Source organism: Dunckerocampus dactyliophorus, chromosome 17, assembly GCF_027744805.1.
Source record: "Dunckerocampus dactyliophorus isolate RoL2022-P2 chromosome 17, RoL_Ddac_1.1, whole genome shotgun sequence".
Lineage (NCBI taxonomy): Eukaryota > Metazoa > Chordata > Actinopteri > Syngnathiformes > Syngnathidae > Dunckerocampus > Dunckerocampus dactyliophorus.
The window spans coordinates 2,667,020-2,684,734 of NC_072835.1; the positions used below are offsets into that span (position 1 = coordinate 2,667,020).

The 17,715-nt window shown below is 37.7% G+C and overlaps 2 protein-coding genes across 3 annotated transcripts in view; both read right to left on the minus strand.

Annotated features, from left to right (window-relative positions):
• The window catches only part of si:ch211-243g18.2 (uncharacterized protein LOC559906 homolog), a 54,529-nt gene that overhangs the window by 36,237 nt on the left and 577 nt on the right, over window positions 1–17,715 (minus strand). The gene's annotated exons all lie outside the window — the stretch shown is intronic.
• ndufa8 (NADH:ubiquinone oxidoreductase subunit A8) lies at window positions 14,650–17,710 on the minus strand. The gene is made up of 4 exons (XM_054757966.1): window positions 17,508–17,710; window positions 16,821–16,984; window positions 16,473–16,638; window positions 14,650–14,952 (listed from the first exon to the last, which is right to left on the minus strand). The coding sequence occupies exons 1-4, from the start codon at window positions 17,556–17,558 to the stop codon at window positions 14,815–14,817; spliced, it is 519 nt and encodes a 172-aa protein (XP_054613941.1). The 5' UTR covers window positions 17,559–17,710; the 3' UTR covers window positions 14,650–14,814.

Sequence of the window (17,715 nt, forward strand, 5' to 3'; positions counted from 1 at the left end):
GTCGACTGATTTATTTGATAGAAGGTGACAGTTATATCGAGCAGAACTGGCGAGGAGCGATCGCATTAATTATACGACACGTCTCCGTTTGAGCGAATGTGGCCATGGGTTTTGACTTTGTGGCTTTATGCTGGAGTCTATTGATTTATTCTATAAATGGTGACAATAGTCACGCATAAGTGGTGAGGAGCGATCGCGTTAATTATGCGACACATCTTCATTTGAGCAAATGTGGCCGTGGGCTTTGATTTTGTGGATTTATGTCGGCATCCATTGATTTATTCTATAAACGGTGACAATAATCACGCATAAGTGGTGAGGAGCGATCGCGTTAATTATGCGACACATCTTCATTTGAGCAAATGTGGCCGTGGGTTTTGATTTTGTAGATTTATTTCGGCATCCATTGATTTATTCTATAAATGGTGACAATAATCATGCATAAGTGGTGAGGAGCGATCGCATTAATTATACGACACGTCTCCGTTTGAGCGAATGTGGCCATGGGTTTTGACTTTGTGGCTTTATGCTGGAGTCTATTGATTTATTCTATAAATGGTGACAATAGTCACGCATAAGTGGTGAGGAGCGATCGCGTTAATTATGCGACACATCTTCATTTGAGCAAATGTGGCCGTGGGCTTTGATTTTGTGGATTTATGTCGGCATCCATTGATTTATTCTATAAACGGTGACAATAATCACGCATAAGTGGTGAGGAGCGATCGCGTTAATTATGCGACACATCTTCATTTGAGCAAATGTGGCCGTGGGTTTTGATTTTGTAGATTTATTTCGGCATCCATTGATTTATTCTATAAATGGTGACAATAATCATGCATAAGTGGTGAGGAGCGATCGCGTTAATTATACGACATAACTTCATTTGAGCAAACGTGGCCGTGGGTTTTGATTTTGTGGATTTATGTCGGCATCCATTGATATATTCTATAAAAGGTGACAATAATCACGCATAAGTGGTGAGGAGCGATCGCGTTAATTATGCGACACATCTTCATTTGAGCAAACGTGGCCGTGGGTTTGATTTTGTGGATTTATGTTGGGAGTCTATTGATTTATTCTTTAAAAGGTGACAATATCATCTAGCTGGAGAGGAGCGATCGCATGAATTGCACGACATGTCTTCATTTGAGTGATTGTAGCCGTGGGTTTTGACTTTGTGAATTTATGTCGGCATCTATTGAGTTAAATCTATAAAAGGTGACAATAATCCATGCATGGTTAGGAGCGATCGCATTAATTGCATGACACGTCTTGATTTGAGCAAATGGGCTCTGGCTTTGTGAATTTATGTTGGAGTCCGTCACCTTTTATAGAAGAAATCAAGTAGTTATCATGTATCACTGGAGAGGAGGGATCGCATGAATTGTAGGACACCGTCCTCATTTGAGCGAGCGTGGCCGTGGGCTGTGATTTTGTGGATTCATGCTGGAATTCTTTCACTGATTTATGTTGTAAAAGGTAGCAGTTATCAGGCGAGGAGCGATTGCATTAATTGTACAACACATTTTTATTTGAGCGTGGCCGTGGGTTTTGACTTTGTGGATTCATGCTGGAGTTCTTCTATTGATTTATTTTATGAGTGGTGACAGTCACGTGTAGCTGGTGAGGAGCGATCGCATCAATTTTGGTTTTGACTTTGAGGATTTACAGAAAATTCAGAATAAATATGCAGAATATGGAAGTGCTACCAGTGAGAAAAGACAAGATGTTTGGTAGCGTTTGTGTTGCATGCTGTTTATTTATTTTGTGCGTGTGTGTGTGTGTCGCTGTGTTGTTTTCTCAGCGTTGCGACGCATCGCTTGACATTACCCAAGCACGTTTTGAGATGCGGCGCATCAGCTGAAAGCAATTTGGTCCGAAGCGCAGCTGCCAGGCGGATAAGACTTTCCTTCTTTCGTTTACTTTGAAATGTTCCTTTTTCTCCCTCCCCCCCCAAACTTCCAAAATACACAAGGCAGCCAAATTGCTGACATGTGTGAGTGAGAGAGACAGAAGGGGGCAGCGAGACTCCGCCTGCTTTTTTTTTTCTCTCTCTCTCTCTCTCTCTCATGCAAAAGTCCACATTGTTTATTTAAAGAAGGCTGAACACTTTAGCACGATTAAGCAACATGTCATATCGTAAACGAAAGGTTTCCTCTCAGGAAAAATCCCTGACAGTTTATTTTTCCGCAGCAAAAAGTTGGTTTTTGACCCACAAGCCGGCCCTCCGTCGCGGCGGCGAGCCGCAGCAGGCCGGCGAGGCTGCCAAAAGACAAACGTAAATGTGGAAGTGCTGCCATTCTTTACGTCTTTGAGAGGCTGGACGAGTGAAGTGGCACGACTGCAGCCTCTTTTGCTTGACATCAACTATACAGTACCTTTACCATACGTGCACTATATACTAGTACTAGTACTAGTACTAGGACTACTACCACCTCAGATAAGGAACATTTGATTAGGAATATCAGAAAACAGCGACATTTATACTCCTTTCACGACGTCAACAACACAGTACAACAATATAAATGGAGTACTCTAGTGAGTATACTACAAAACTTGGAAGTGAAGTACTATAAAGTAAAGTACTACAAGTTCAGCTTACATTGGATCAGCATTATTACATTAAAGGACATTAAATAAATACATAATACACGTTTTCTTTAATTCCATTAAATACATTTAAAAACTGCCGTTGTATTTTAAAAAGCGGCATCTTATGAATTAATGGCCATGAAATATATAAAGTGATTGTCAAATAAAAAAATGTTGGTAATTAAATCTAAAATTTGTAAATAGTACAAATTTAAAATTATTATAATTCTACAAATTATATACTAATTTAACATTATTATTATTTGATTAATTAATCAATTTTTATTAATTATTGCACATTTAGATGTTGAAATTTGTCAGAAAAAATATTTAACAAGAAACAACAGCAAAACAACCAATGATAATTTCAGAAAGTATATTATTTTATTGTGATAATATTAGAACAATAATCCCACTTAAATGGAATGTTTGTCAGTAAATCTCACCAAAAACACTTTATTTGTAAGTTCAAATTCTAGCAGAATTAAATTACATTAAAACAACAGATAATAATAATATTATAGAATATATGATTTTATTCGGAAAATATGAGAATAATAAATACATAACGTAAAATAAAATATGCAATTAATGAATAAAAAGTGTCATTAAATACAAATACAATGACATTAAATAACTACAAATCTGGATTTCATAAATAGCTTCTATTTTAATATGACTTATATATAATAATGGTTATTAAATACTTATTGGCCATTTGACTGTATTATTTTATATTGTATATATAATTACCTAGATACAGTATGTGGTTTTTATATTTACTTAATGTTGTCACAAAAAATATAAAAAGACAACAATGCCAAAACAACAGGTAATAATAATAATAATATTATCCAGTATATTCTTTTACTACAATAACATTAGAATAATAAATACATTACATACAAAAAAGAATAATAAATACATAACAAAATATCAAATACGCAATTAAATCATAAAAAATGTATCACGAAATAAAAATACAGGCACTTAAATCTTGATTTAGTAAGTAGCTTCTAACTTATTGGATAAATTAATTAATTAAATTCATTATTGCACGTTTGAATGTATTATTTCATATTTCAATGATGTGTTTGTTTGACAACGTAACAATGCCAAAACAACAGATAACAATATTATTATTATGATTCATATTTTATGGCAACAATGTTAGAATAATAAACCCACGTAAAATGAAACGCTTGTCACAGGAAACTTTTTCATTTATAGATTAAAATCAATATTTAAAATCCGTTTGACTTTTGTGGCAAATCATCTTGATTCTTTCTATTCAATGTTTGGGCGTTTCAAAAGAAGTATTGAATTCATAAATGTTTTTGTCCCAAAAAAAATAAATAAAACAGAAAATCTTAATATTAAATATTAAATATAATAATTATTAAAATGGGTATATTACTATAATTGTTATTTTATATACAGTATTATTATATAGTGTTTTTTATAAATATTATGTAGAATATTGAAATAGAACATAAAAAATAGAAATAGAACTACAACTGAACTAAATGTTGTTATATGACTGATTTTTGGGATTTTTTTATTCAGCATTGCATGACTCAGAAATCATCCAAATAACGAGTATGCCGCTCACGGGATCACAGCATATCATACCAGCAGTCCCCTGGAACACGTCACATACGCATGCACAGTGCGAGTTTTGCGTGAATGATAAGCATGTCGTACGTCCAATGACTGCCTGAACATTGATTCAAAAGGACCAATCGGACTAAAAACACAAACACAAGCCACTGCATGGGGATGAATGCGTGCGGACTGAGGTTGTGAGTCAGGAGTGGCTCGGAGAAAAGGAAGGAAGACCCCCCCTTTAGGCCGTTATGAGTGATAGCCCACCGGGGGCCTACCGAGCACCCCCGATGCTGGGAAGCAGCTAATACACCCTGACATGCGTAGGAAACCCAAACCTCGGTCAGATAGGAGCCACCCAGAGGAACGGTGTAGCCCGAGCCGCCCGCGTGTCCTCTTTAACTAGCGCTGTTTACATGAGTGCACGGCCCAGGAATGCTCCGGTGCACCTTGAAGAAACCACAAGCACAACAGCGCATTAGGAGCACGTCGGCCGCTGCCCTCCAAGCGCCCCCCCGCCCCACAAGCACCCCGCACCATGGGAACGCGTACGCTTGGCTACCAGCTAGCTCGTATCGTATCCTTCAGTCAATATTAGCTTGGATGCTGTAATATTGTCAGCAAAGGCTTAATGGGAATTGAAAAGGGCAAAGTGACTCCTATGTGGATTTGCGTCAGGCTCGATTTTCAGAAAGGACCCGCGGTGACGTGATGGGAGCCGACGTTCTGGAGGCAAAAAAAAAAAATTCACTTGACTGCCAACAGACTTTGTTTTGACTCCACACTGGAAAAGTTATGAGCTGCAAAAATACTTACAACTTCAACAACTGCTTTTTTGGTTGGGAAACATCCACCCGATTCTAGGCTAGCGGCTAATTAGCTGGCAAGCTAGCTGCACAGCAACATGAGGCTTGACCAAAGGTTGCCACATTGTTGCTTTACTTTCATTGTTAACATTAACATTAGTTTTACATTCTATCTTTACAATATTTCTTTAAAAAACAGATGTATTTAACATATGTATCAAATGGAACTATAACAAAAGAAAAATGGCCGCTACATTGTTCATGTTGGCTTCCATGCTAATTCTCACAATATTGATAAATGGACAACCCTTTCACTTAAAGATTAAATTAAAAGTAAAGATAGCGTCTGAAGTAAATATGACCGCACCGCAATAAGTAAAAGTGAAAAATGTGTGTCCCCAAAATCAATTTGGCTGCCCTTTAACTGAGATGAATTGAGATCTATCAGTGTTGAAAAGGTTATAAAGCCATTTCTAAAGCTTTGGGACTCCAGCCAACCACAGTGAGAGCCATTATCCACAAATGGCCAAAACATGGAACCGTGGTGAACCTTCCCAGGAGTGGCCGGCCAACCAAATTGACCCCAAGAGCAGAGCGATGACTCATCCAAGAGGTCACAAAAAGACCCCACAACAACATCCAAAGAACTGCAGGCCTCACTTGCCTCAGTTAAGGTCAGTGTTCATGACTCCACCATAAAAAAGACACTGGGCAAAAACAGCCTGCATGGCAGAGTTCCAAGACCAAAACCACTGCTGAACAAAAACAACATTAAGGCTCGTCTCGATTTTGCCAGAAAACATCTTGATGACCCCCAAGACCTTTGGGAAAATACTCAAAAGTTGAACTTTTTGGAAGGTGTGTGTGTGAAGGTTCTGCAGCAGGACAATGATCCAAAACACACCAGCAAGTCCACCTCTGAATGGATGAAGACTTTGGAGTGGCCTAGTCCAAGTCCTGACCTGAATCCTATTGAGATGCTGTGGCATGACCTTAAAAAGGCGCTTCATGCTGGAAAAGCCTCCAATGTGGCTGAATGACAACAATTGTGCAAAATTCCTCCCCAGCGCTGGAAGAGACTCATTGCAAGTTATCACAAACGCTTGATTGCAGTTGTTGCTGCTAAGGGGGGCCAACCACTTATTAGGTTTAGGGGGCCATCACTTTTTCCCACAGGACCATGTAGCTTTGGATTGTTTTTCTCCCTTAATAATAAAAAGTCTCATTTAAAAACTGCATTTTGTGTTGAGTTGTGTTGTCATTGACTAATATTTACATTTGTTTGATGACCTGAAACATTTAAGTGTGACATGCAAACAACATGCAAAAAAAAACAAAAATGGGAAGGTGGTGAACACATTTTCAAACCCCCGTATATTCTGTACAGTATATTTCACATCACTTTAGAAATATTCAAGTTCATCCACCGCAAGAACGAGAAGAGCAGCGTATGAAATAGCTTAACAAATGTAAAGAATACAAAATAAAATACATAATATAAAAAATAAAAATAGAAATTGGACAATAACCCTCAGAAGTATTAAACTGTTTATGACATTTTAAAGAAATTCAAACTTAATGTAGCTTCCGATTTAATTAAAACAACACCAAAATACACAAATAAAAATGTTATTTTATGATGATGTCAAAATGTTATTTTATTTGATCATATTATTTATTTTATATTATCACATTATTTATGATATTATTTATACAATTTTATATTCCTTCTTTATGTTTAAATTCACTGTATCTTTTGAAGTAACTATAAGAAGACCTGAAAAATGGTTTTGATCCCCACTAAAAACATGTTATCCTTGTGGTATTCATCATTAAACATGTTTAACATCATTTTAGAAACATTTCCATTCATCGTCTGGAGGAAGTAGAAGAACAGCATATTAAATAGCTTCAATGATGTCCATAATAAAAATAAATTAAAATATATTTTACAAATGTAACATTTAAAGTTGAAAATTTACATGAACAAAAAACAAATCTAAAATTAAATAAAAAATACAAAATCAATATTTAATTAAATACCTGCAACATTATGGAGAAAGGAACTGTGACTGTTTGACATTACACATTTACATAAAAATAAAAATAAAAATAAAAATAAAAATAAAAATAAAAATAAAAATAAAAATAAAAATAAAAATAAAAATAAAAATAAAAATAAAAATAAAAATAAAAATGTCTGCTACAGTATGGAGAATAGAATTGCAACTGCTTGCCATTACACATTTAAATGTAAATTTACATACAAAGAAATAAATAAATCAACCTTTTTTTTTTTTTTTTTTTTAAATGGCCGCTACAGTATGCAGAAAAGAATTGCCACTTCTGGCCATTCCACATAAAAATAGAGATGTCCAGCATTATCGGCCGATACAGGCATAAAAATTAGATATCGGTCCATATCGATATGGAAGGGAAAGTAAACATCTTCCAAGTTCCTGCTAAGTTGGGAGAATAGATTTGTCCCAGAATGTTGTGTGATAAATGATGGATGGATTAAGAGCGCTATCATTAGCAAACAATCCATCAGCTGTGCAAGGACAGGCTGAAAGCCCACACACACACACACAGACACACACACACACACACACACTACAAAAATGATGCATGCTTTTTCCTGACAAGAAGGCCAGCATGTTTAAACAATGAAAAAAAAAAAGCAGAAAGAAAAGGAAAGCATGAGTAGAAGCGGCAAAACAGTCCAGCTGGGTGAGGTCTGACGGGACCAGTGTGACATCAACCAAAGGGATGACAGCGCAGGGAAGGCAAATTGGCTCTCGTGGACGAGGAGGAGGAGGGGAAAAAAGCAAAGTATTGGATGTTGGCACGCAGGGAAAGTCAGCCTGTGAGAGAGCGTATTGTAAATAGCCGCAGGGACGCAAGGGAAGGAGAAATGGAGCTATCAGCAGACAGGCCATGAAGGTCTGGGCTGTGGCCAAGACAAACACAGCAACATACTGTACATACGTACGTCACGCAAACAACACACACACACACACACACACACTGTGCTCAGTGCGGCTCCCAAACCGCAACATGTTGAGTGTTAAGCTGTGTGTGGTTTCATTTCATCACATACTCCACATGAAGTCCACTTTGCTACCACACCGCAGCAGAAACGCTCAAGAAAAACATGGCTGCACTTTTGTTTTGATACATGGGAAATAAACAGACGCAGAAAATCTCTCCTAAGAATAAAATAAAATGTGATTCCTTGTTTTGCAGGAGCGACAAAGAAAGGAAAGACAGCATATTGTAGCAACTGTAGGCAAAAATGAATTTACTGAGTGATTTTAAGTAACATATACAAGTAGCTTTTACAATAGCTGTTTGCATTGATGTTTATTGATTAAATTATTAGTTGAGTGCCTTAATATCAGTGCAGTATAAATACAACTGTTTTGTGCTTTACTGAGTGAGTGATTACAAGTACTTTATAGAAATAATGCTTTATTACATAATTAGCTGGGTCAATGAACAACTGTTTAAGTGTGTCAAAGGTTAACTTGTAGTAGTAGTGAGAGCTCACACATAGTGAAGGCCAGCCAGGACCAGCAGCCAGGTAGGGAAGCACAGTCTCAGACACAGTCCCACTGGGGAAAAGAATGTCTTGTTTATGTTAGCATCATTGTCAACAACTAAGTGTAATCACCTGCTGGCCTCACACAAGCAGAAAGTTATGTTTGGAGAGACTGGCGCCAACGGTCTGAGCAAAACAATCATAAAAGGCAGACGAGGCAGAGAGTTCGGGACCCTCTCACATTCAGCTGGCGTGGAGGACCAGGGGACCGGTGGATGAGACGGGATCTTCGTGGCTGTTAAAATATTCTGTCTGAATTATTTTTCAATACTTTTGTGAATCTAATCCGGTGTCCGAGTCTTCTTTCCTTCTCGTAACTGGACATTAATGACCACGTAAAGGGGAGGTAAAATCGGCTTCATTCATTTTCTAAAGTGGTCCTTTGATCTTTGGTAGGCTGTGGAGAATTTCATCTCCAACACAACCTACAGATACTGTATCAATGCAAACACACTGGACAGTACATGGTCTGTACTCACTCATTATCAACCCACCATTCTGTCAACCATCTTATCAGTTATGATCATTAAGTCTGTAGCTTCCTTTCAGTAAGTATAAACCTTGGCTATGATTGCACTACATTGACATGCAGCCTTACAAAGTACACCTGAAATACAAGAGGTGAATAAATGTATTGCAGCTGATGTGAAACTGATGAGGGGTAGGATTAAATAAGCCTTGCTTCTTCCTACTCCTTTTCAGGCTATGTGATGTGCTCCAGTGTGACTTGTATGCTGATGTTCAGGATGAATTAAACCATTACCATTACCGTTAGCGTTAGCATTACCATAAACAACAGAGAAATGTGAGAAAATGTTAATGCCTGTCTGAGAAAAGTGTATAAAGTGTATGGTGGGGGGGTTTTACAGCCTTAAAAAATTTATAATCGTTGTAAAAAAAAAAAATTAAGTTGTCTACTTCATGGATTTCACTTATTGCAGGCTATTTTGGGAACCTATGCCCCGCGATGAACGAGGGAACACTGTATTGCAAAAATGACAACTTCATTTTGTTTGCTTCTCATTACAATTTAGCTTTTTTTAAACTAACATTTTTTTTCTTTAATATTTCAACTCTATGCTACTAAAACGGCATCATTTTTCCTCATAATATTACAAGCTTATTCTCGTAGAATTGCGTCTTTTTTCTCGTTAGAATACAACTTTTTCTCTAAAAATTACAGCAATAAATTTTTCTGTTATTTATGACTTTATTGCCATATTTTGTCATTCTCGTAATATTATAACTTTTTCTGCATCCTAATTTTCCAGAAATGACAACTTTATTTTGTTTATTCTAATACTGCAGTTTTTTAAAAATAACATATCTTTTCTTTAATATTTCAGCTCTATGATATTAAAATTACATTATTTTTTTTCACATAATATTGCGAGTTTATTCTCATAAAATTGTGACTTTTTGTCCTTGTTAAAATATGATTTTATTCACTATAAATTAGCTTTTTTAAATTTCCAACTTGTCCAGCTTTCTTCTTATAAATGTTGTGGATGATTTTATTCCCATAATATTATAACTTTTCCCATAACTTAATTTTCCAAAACTTTATTCATTGTTTTTTAGCTTCTCATATTACAACTAAAATAACAGAATGTGACTTTATTCACTAAAAATTACTCTAAAAATGATTATTTTTTCTGTTATTTGTTTTAATTTTCAAACTATTCCAACTTTCTTCTTGTAAGTTTTGCTCTCCTAACTTTGACTTTATTCCCATAATATTTAGACTTTTTGGTATTTTGGTAACATTATAACTTTTACACAAAAAAAAATTTCCAAAAATGACAACTTTAGTTTGTTTATTTTATGTTGTATTTTTTCTTTAATATGTCAACTCTCTGCTACTAAAATGACATTATTTTTCTTCATAATATTACGAGTTTATTCTGGCAAAATTGGGACTTTTTTTCTTGTCATACGACTTTCTTCTCAGAAAATTACAGCTGTGTTTTTTTTTTTATTTCTGCTGTTTTGTTTTTTTCCCCCAAATATTGCAACTTTGTTGTTGTAAATTTTCTTTGGATAATTATGACTTTATTCCCATAATATTTTGACTTCATTCTGGTAACATCAGAACTTTTACACAACCTAATTTTCCAAAAAGAACAACTTTATTTGCTGTTTTGTTTGTTTCTCGTAATATTTCTGACTTTAAAAAAATAGTGATTTTTTTTTCTTAATATTTCAACTTGACGCTACTGAATTATTATTTGTTATTTTTTGTCATAATATTATGATAGTGGATAAAGAACACAGTTGGAATCACGCAGCATATTAATAACAAGACGAGACGCGCGGCATATTGTACGCTAACCGGAACACGGACGCAAACATAGGCAAAATTTCGGCCTAAATGTTTTACGTTAACTGAAAAACACGCTAACCAAGGTTCCCCTGTACGGTACAGTGGATCCCTGCCTATTCGCTGATTTCTTTTCTCTGCTTTGAATAGTAAGTATATCTATTTACTAAAAGCGTAAGAAAATAAGCATTTTTATGAGTGCAGACAAGACATTAAGATTGTGACTTGTCATACAAGTGTGAGTAATGCAAAATGAATTTGACTTTTTAGCCATCTTAATCGTCACACAAGTGTAAAAAGAAGTTAACCCATGGAACAATCTACTTCAACTTTGATAAAAAAAAAGGTGAAAAATGCTGACCGTGGAGTCTTATTGTTGGCTTTCTGTGACAAATTTACAATTTCACCACATGGCGTTGTGATATGAGATTAGCGTGCGGCCAAGCGAGCGCGCTCCTGCTCCGTCTTGTCTTTGACCTCGCGACGTAGGCCCAGTGTTTTCTTTAGCGAGAGGCATTCAGGAGAGGTGTCGCGTGGGGGAAAAAAATGTAGCGTGAAAAGATGCTCTGCCGAGCGTGTCTGCATGGAATGCAAAATACGAGTCACGGCTGTCACTCTGTCAAGACGTAAAGCCTCCGTGACATTTCTTGTTGACACCAACATAGAATGAAAAAATACGTCTCGTTTTATATTTGGGGTCGAGAGGTTCGTATAAGCAAACCAGCAGGTGGCGCCAAATGACTACTCCCCCATGTGAGCCAGAGCTCTTCTGCCTGTCACGCACTCACACGCTGAAAAAAAAAAGGCGCAAAAAAAATGATGATAAAGATCAAAGAAAATGATTGATTACAACTCAACGGATATTTCAAATAATGAAAAATAGTAATACTGTCCCCCAAAAAAACGTGTCTTGAAAAAGAGGGGTCAGGAGATTTATGCATGCAAACTGGCAGGTGGCGCCAAGTGACTTCGCTCTTAGGTGAGTCAGAGCTTTTTTGCCCGTCACTCACGCACACACCAGCCATGATGCTGACTTTATGATAACGATGATCAATAAAGACAAATCTTTTAATTAATGATCATCTGTGTCATTATCGACCCTCGTGAGGACAAGCGGCATGGAAAATAGATGGATGGATGATCTGACTCAAAGAAAAATGATTTTTTTATTATTATTATATTTATTATTCTATTATATTATTTATTGTCATCTGCCAGTTATTTCACTATTTAAAGTTACATCGTTTTAAAAATATGTTTTAATAAGATGATAGGTTTAATTATTTTTTAAAAATAGTGAAAATAGAATAAAAAAATTAATAAAATAATTTAAACATGTAAATGTAATTAATAAAAGGTTAAAGTTGAATTACACAAAAAAGTATGTTCAAATGAAATAGTTTAAAAACATTTTAAAAAACAAAAAATAAATATTAAATGAAAAAAATATATATATTATGTAAATATATAGCATATAATATAAAAATACATATAACAAATAATTAAAGAAATAATTTAAATTTTACAAATTTAATGTGTAATAATGTGATCAATTATAGGTGTAATTTTTTTGTTTAACATGTAAATAATTAAATAATAGGTTTATGTATTATATATATATTTATTATACTAGACAATAAAATAATTAAAATAATAAAATCATTGTTTTTAATTGTGAAATGTAAATAGTTTAAAAACCAAAATCCAAATAAAAAATACAAATGTTTTATTTGTACTAATATAACAAGATGTTTGATATAGGTTTAATTTTTTTTTTTTTGCTTAAGATTTGAATAAATAACACTGTGGTAGTTTAAAAACATTACAATGATAAAAATAAAGAATAAAAAAGCAATACAAATTCTGTAAACAAATGATAATAATATAATAAAATGTAGGTTTAATAATTTAATTTTAAAATTTAAATAAATCATTATAATCAAAAAGAGAATAGAAGAAACAAATGTAGAATAATAGAAATGTGAAACAATATACGTGAATGAGTAAAAGCTTGTTGTGGATATTATATTTGGGTGTATCGGGTCATTCGAGGAGAGTACAGCATGTTGTATTTAGTAGCACTGTTGGTCCAGGTTAGCCTGTGGAAGTGGACTCCATCGCTCTTATTCGTGTGTTAGAAGCATCCTGTACAGACTGAAGAGCTGCAGGAAGGAATAAAAACCTGCATGATACAAACATGCTTGTCCGCAGCAGTGGCACTCACGCTACTTGAAACCCAACCTGCATGGCAGTTCAAAGTGCACGGGGTGGAGGGGGTGGGGTCATTGATGTAGCAAGATGACAGGAGCGTAAACATTTTAGTACCCGCACTGCGGGCTCTTCATGTTCTGGATGCTGAGAGCATCAAAAGCATCCTCGGTGCGCTTCAGCAATCCAAACAGGCGTCCCCGCTGTTGGCAGGGGGCGCACTGACGGGAGGCGCATCGACAGGCGTCTTCTGAAGCTGCCATCTTGTTGGGAGTATTTTAGCGAGCGCAGCTCCCGGGCGGGCTTCTTACTTTGAGAAAGTCCCGTATTGTATTTCTTTCCTGCGCCAGCGCACGTTTTCCTGTGGTGGTTGCCCGTGTCAAACGGCGATGACCCGCCGCTTCCTGCGAGTCGCATGGAGACGAGGCCCCGCCACGAGCCCCGGGGGCCTCTCGGGCCGGCCACAAAGACGAGGAGCGTCCCCGCCCCCGCTTTCAAGTCACCAAGCCACCTGGTCTTTTCCATCCTGTGTAGCTTTCTTCTTCTTCTGGATGTAATGGCTTGTCCGTGAATCTTCCCTCCTTATTTACCTCCTCCATGCTTCCTTCCAGCCACACTTCCTTTCCTCTTTGCTTCCCACCCCCCCGCACCCTGTCCAGGTCAGAAGAGGTTCTGTCAGACATTTCCCGTGCAAGCCACTGATCCAGACCACACCTTGTGAGGGGATTTCTCCTCCAATCAAGTTCAAAACAGCCCCCTTCAAGCAACATAGTTTAAAAAAAAGAAGAAAAAAAAAGACGCACTGCACTAAAAACAACACTGGCATGGAAACAGGAGTTCAGAACAGACAGAGTAACTATTTCACATGTATTGAGATGTTAAAATGCTCATTCAAACATGGCCTGTACAGTTCATATACGTAGCCAGTTTGACCCTGGAACAGATTATTTCAAGTTCCGCTGTATTTTGCTGTAATATGAACTTTCCTAAAGCACTTTTCATAGGATTAATGAATAGAAAATTGACAGGACGCCTATAAATGTGTGATCTTGCAATTATGAATGGAATGTAAACTTTGCATCAGGAGGAAAACACTGATTGGATTTTATGACTAACATTGTGCTGTGGTGCTAAATAAAGGAAAGTATTGGTCCCTATAGAAGGTAAGAACATGGCAGGGGTTAAAGACGTGCTGCCCAGCATGTAAAAGATCGTCCTCATAACAACGTGGACCCCCAGAAAAGTCCCGTTTTTGCTCCATGAATTGTTTGAATGGGCTTCTCTTCCCTTGGAGGTCATGCGTACACACACGTGAACTTCGTGACACAAACGCGTCTCATCAGCGCTTCTTCTCAGACATCGTCCCGTCCGGGGGTCAAGCAGGCAGGAAGTGAGCGGGGAGAAAAGGAGGAAGCGGAGGCAGCGCTCTGTGGCTGCAGGTAGCGACCTCCCACTCGACCCTCCGTCAGTCTTGACAGAACCGACCCGGCCCGGCCGTACAAAAACAGACACGTCAAATCAAAAGTTGTGTTTCCAAATGTTTTTTTTTTATTATTTATGACATTTACAAGCTGAGAGAAGAACACAGCCTTCCTTTCATCATCATGATGAAGACAACATTGAGGACCGAACCTGACAAAGTGCTGACATCAGCACACTTCACCAGCATGTTTCCATCCTCACCACGGCCAAAAGAACAACTTGCTGCCGTACTTGGAGGGCTCTAACTTCCCCTCGATGGTGGGGTTGGGCTCGGGGCGTGGCCGGGAGTGGTAGGGGTTCTCAGGCAGGGGCCGCGAGGTCGTCACCTTTGTCACCTACCAAAATGAAGCAACCAGTGAAACAAGGAAATATTCATTAGAAGAAACAAAGGAGCCTGACGCCTCCAGTGAATTAACCGCCCAGTGCCCGGACTGCCTCCTCTGCAGCATCCAGCAGCTTTATCTAGCTCTGCGTGCGCTTTAAAGTGATGCTACACAGCTGTTGGTGGTTACATCACCGGTGCTGTTGCTACTGCCGCTCATAAATAACCTTTCCGCTTTCTCATGCACCCCAAATCATTATTACAGTTAGAAAATGAACTTGTTAATAAATTATCGTTTGCCTCTGAGGTAAATAAACACCCCGGCTAGCATTAGAGCATTTATATCATGTGCATTACACGCTAGCCTTTGCACAGAAAATGATTTATCCTGAGAATACTTTTTTTTTTTTTTTTTTTAAGCAGAGCTGCAGATGTCCAAAATTTGATCGGTTCATTAGTTTGTTACATTTACATTTTATATTTATGTTGAAATTATATTTAAAACGACCTCTCTGCATTAATTTCATTTAGGAAAACAAAATAAAAAATACATGTATATAAAAAAAAAAAAAAAAAAAAAAAAAAGGTTGACAGCCTCATACTTTGGAGGTAACAATGAAAACTGCACTGTTAGAAATCAACCAATAAAATTAAATTAAAATGAACAATAATTCATTAATAATAAATAAAAATACATTAATTAATTTAGAGTGTATTGCTGCAGGGGCTTTTTATGTGCTGAATAATATCAAAAGTATATTACAAATTACACAGCACTATTGATTACTAGCACATGCACTTTATAAATTATACATTGGAGTGTATGCATTTTTATAAATAGTACTTGATGCATGGGTGCTTTTTATGCAGGTTATGCATTTGTAAGGTGGGGTATGATGTGTTGTCGTGTTTTTGCAATATGATACGATGTTTTTTTTATCACATATGCTGTCTCTCAAGCGTTCTGAGTGTCTGTCGACTGTTTTTAAAGGGCTTCGCCACACAAACTCTGGTGCACCCATAGATTCTTTGTCAATAATTTGAAGAGCACACTGTCCATAAATTAATTTAAATAATTAAATACATGCAAAGTGGGTTCATTAAAAAAAAAAAAAGGTAGGCATTAGTGGTATCTCTAGTGTGGTAATTAGGTAGGCAGTAATGGATGATTGCTAACGAACATGATTAAAACAAATATTCATCAATGTACCAAAAAAGATGACATAGAGTGAGTAAAAACAGAATAGATGACTTTAAGCAGTGTAAAACGTGTCACAGTACATCAATTTAATAAGGAGTCACAGGTTTTAAAGGCCTGAAAACACAACAACATCACGCCTATCAACACAATTAGCGTTTCCGTCACATGTACAGTAGATGAGCAAGCAGTGAAACTGAGCCTGTGGCGTGCGTGCTGGTAATCACAATTCAGATGGCATTTTCCGCGTCTCCTCCGCATCATTTTTGCAATCAGCGCCTCTTCATCAACAAGAACAAGAACAAGAACAGCGGCCATCAAAGCAAACGGCTCACCTTGGACAGGTCTCCCAGCCCGGGTCTCTCCCAGCCCAGCTTATCCAGGACGCAGCCGTCGAAGGCGTGCTGCTGCTTGCGGCAATGACGCAGCTCCGCTAAATTAGAATAGTCCAGACAGGTCCAGTACTCGGTGAACGACTCGGCGCAGTTTCCCTTGATTTGCCTAATAGCCACAATTGAAGGGGTGGGGGGTTACCTTGTGGTTACCTGTAGCTCCACGAGAGATGTTTTATCTGCAAACTACAACCACAATGATGAAGCTCGGAGCTGTTTGGGTGGGGTGTCAAGGAGTATGTTTTACGTCCCATATAACGTGTCCTGTGGAAAACACTGGTGTGTCGGTACCTGAAAAAGTTGAGCGCACACTCATTGACTTTCCTCCCTTCTTCCAGACACTTGCGGGGGTCCTTTTCCTCCCAGCGACACAGCATGAACTCCTTGTTGGGCTTGTCACACTGGGAGCCAAGGTGGTGAGCGGCAGCTTTCAGCACTGCTGAGGAAACATTGATCTGGACACAAAATCGACGTAAGTACCTGCCACATCATTAGGTACACCTGCACTACAATGCACTGTAATAACGCTCATATTGGACTGATTAGCACAACTTCCAACTTGAACGTCCGTTTCCATCCAACCACAGCAAGTTTAAGAACATCACACGTGAAAAAACACGCTGACTTTCCAAGGACAAGCTCAATGTGTCAATAGCATTGCTGTCGCAGGCTTTCAAAGCCATAACCAGATACCACAAAGCCAGTTAATGAGGACTTGGAGACAGTCTCCATCATTGTAATGCTAGCTGTTCTGTACTTCACTCGGGCAATGGCTGCAATAAACACCTACAGAAAGTCATTAAACACAATCGGAAATTTGATTTTTGCTTAACAACCTCACGTAAATTTGAAAAACAGTACGGTAGCAGACGTTTCGTGGATAAATTAGCTAGACATGTAGCTGAGGCTCCTGATAGCCTCTGAGCGAACTAGCTAGCTAGCCGTCCCCTCTATTTGTCGATTGACACACAAACTCACCTCGTCCACATTCAGCTCCTGCAAAGTGGGAACCTCCCGCGTCGAGGGCATGGCTGCATGTGTGTGTAATAAAGCACACACACACACAGAGAGAAAGACAAGACGTCGGGTAAACTTTGAAGGTCTTCTCGTCGAGGAGCGACGAGGCGCAGGAGAAGGTCAGCTAGCTTTCCTCTGTTGGCTGTCAACTGGGAGGCGCGCGTCGATG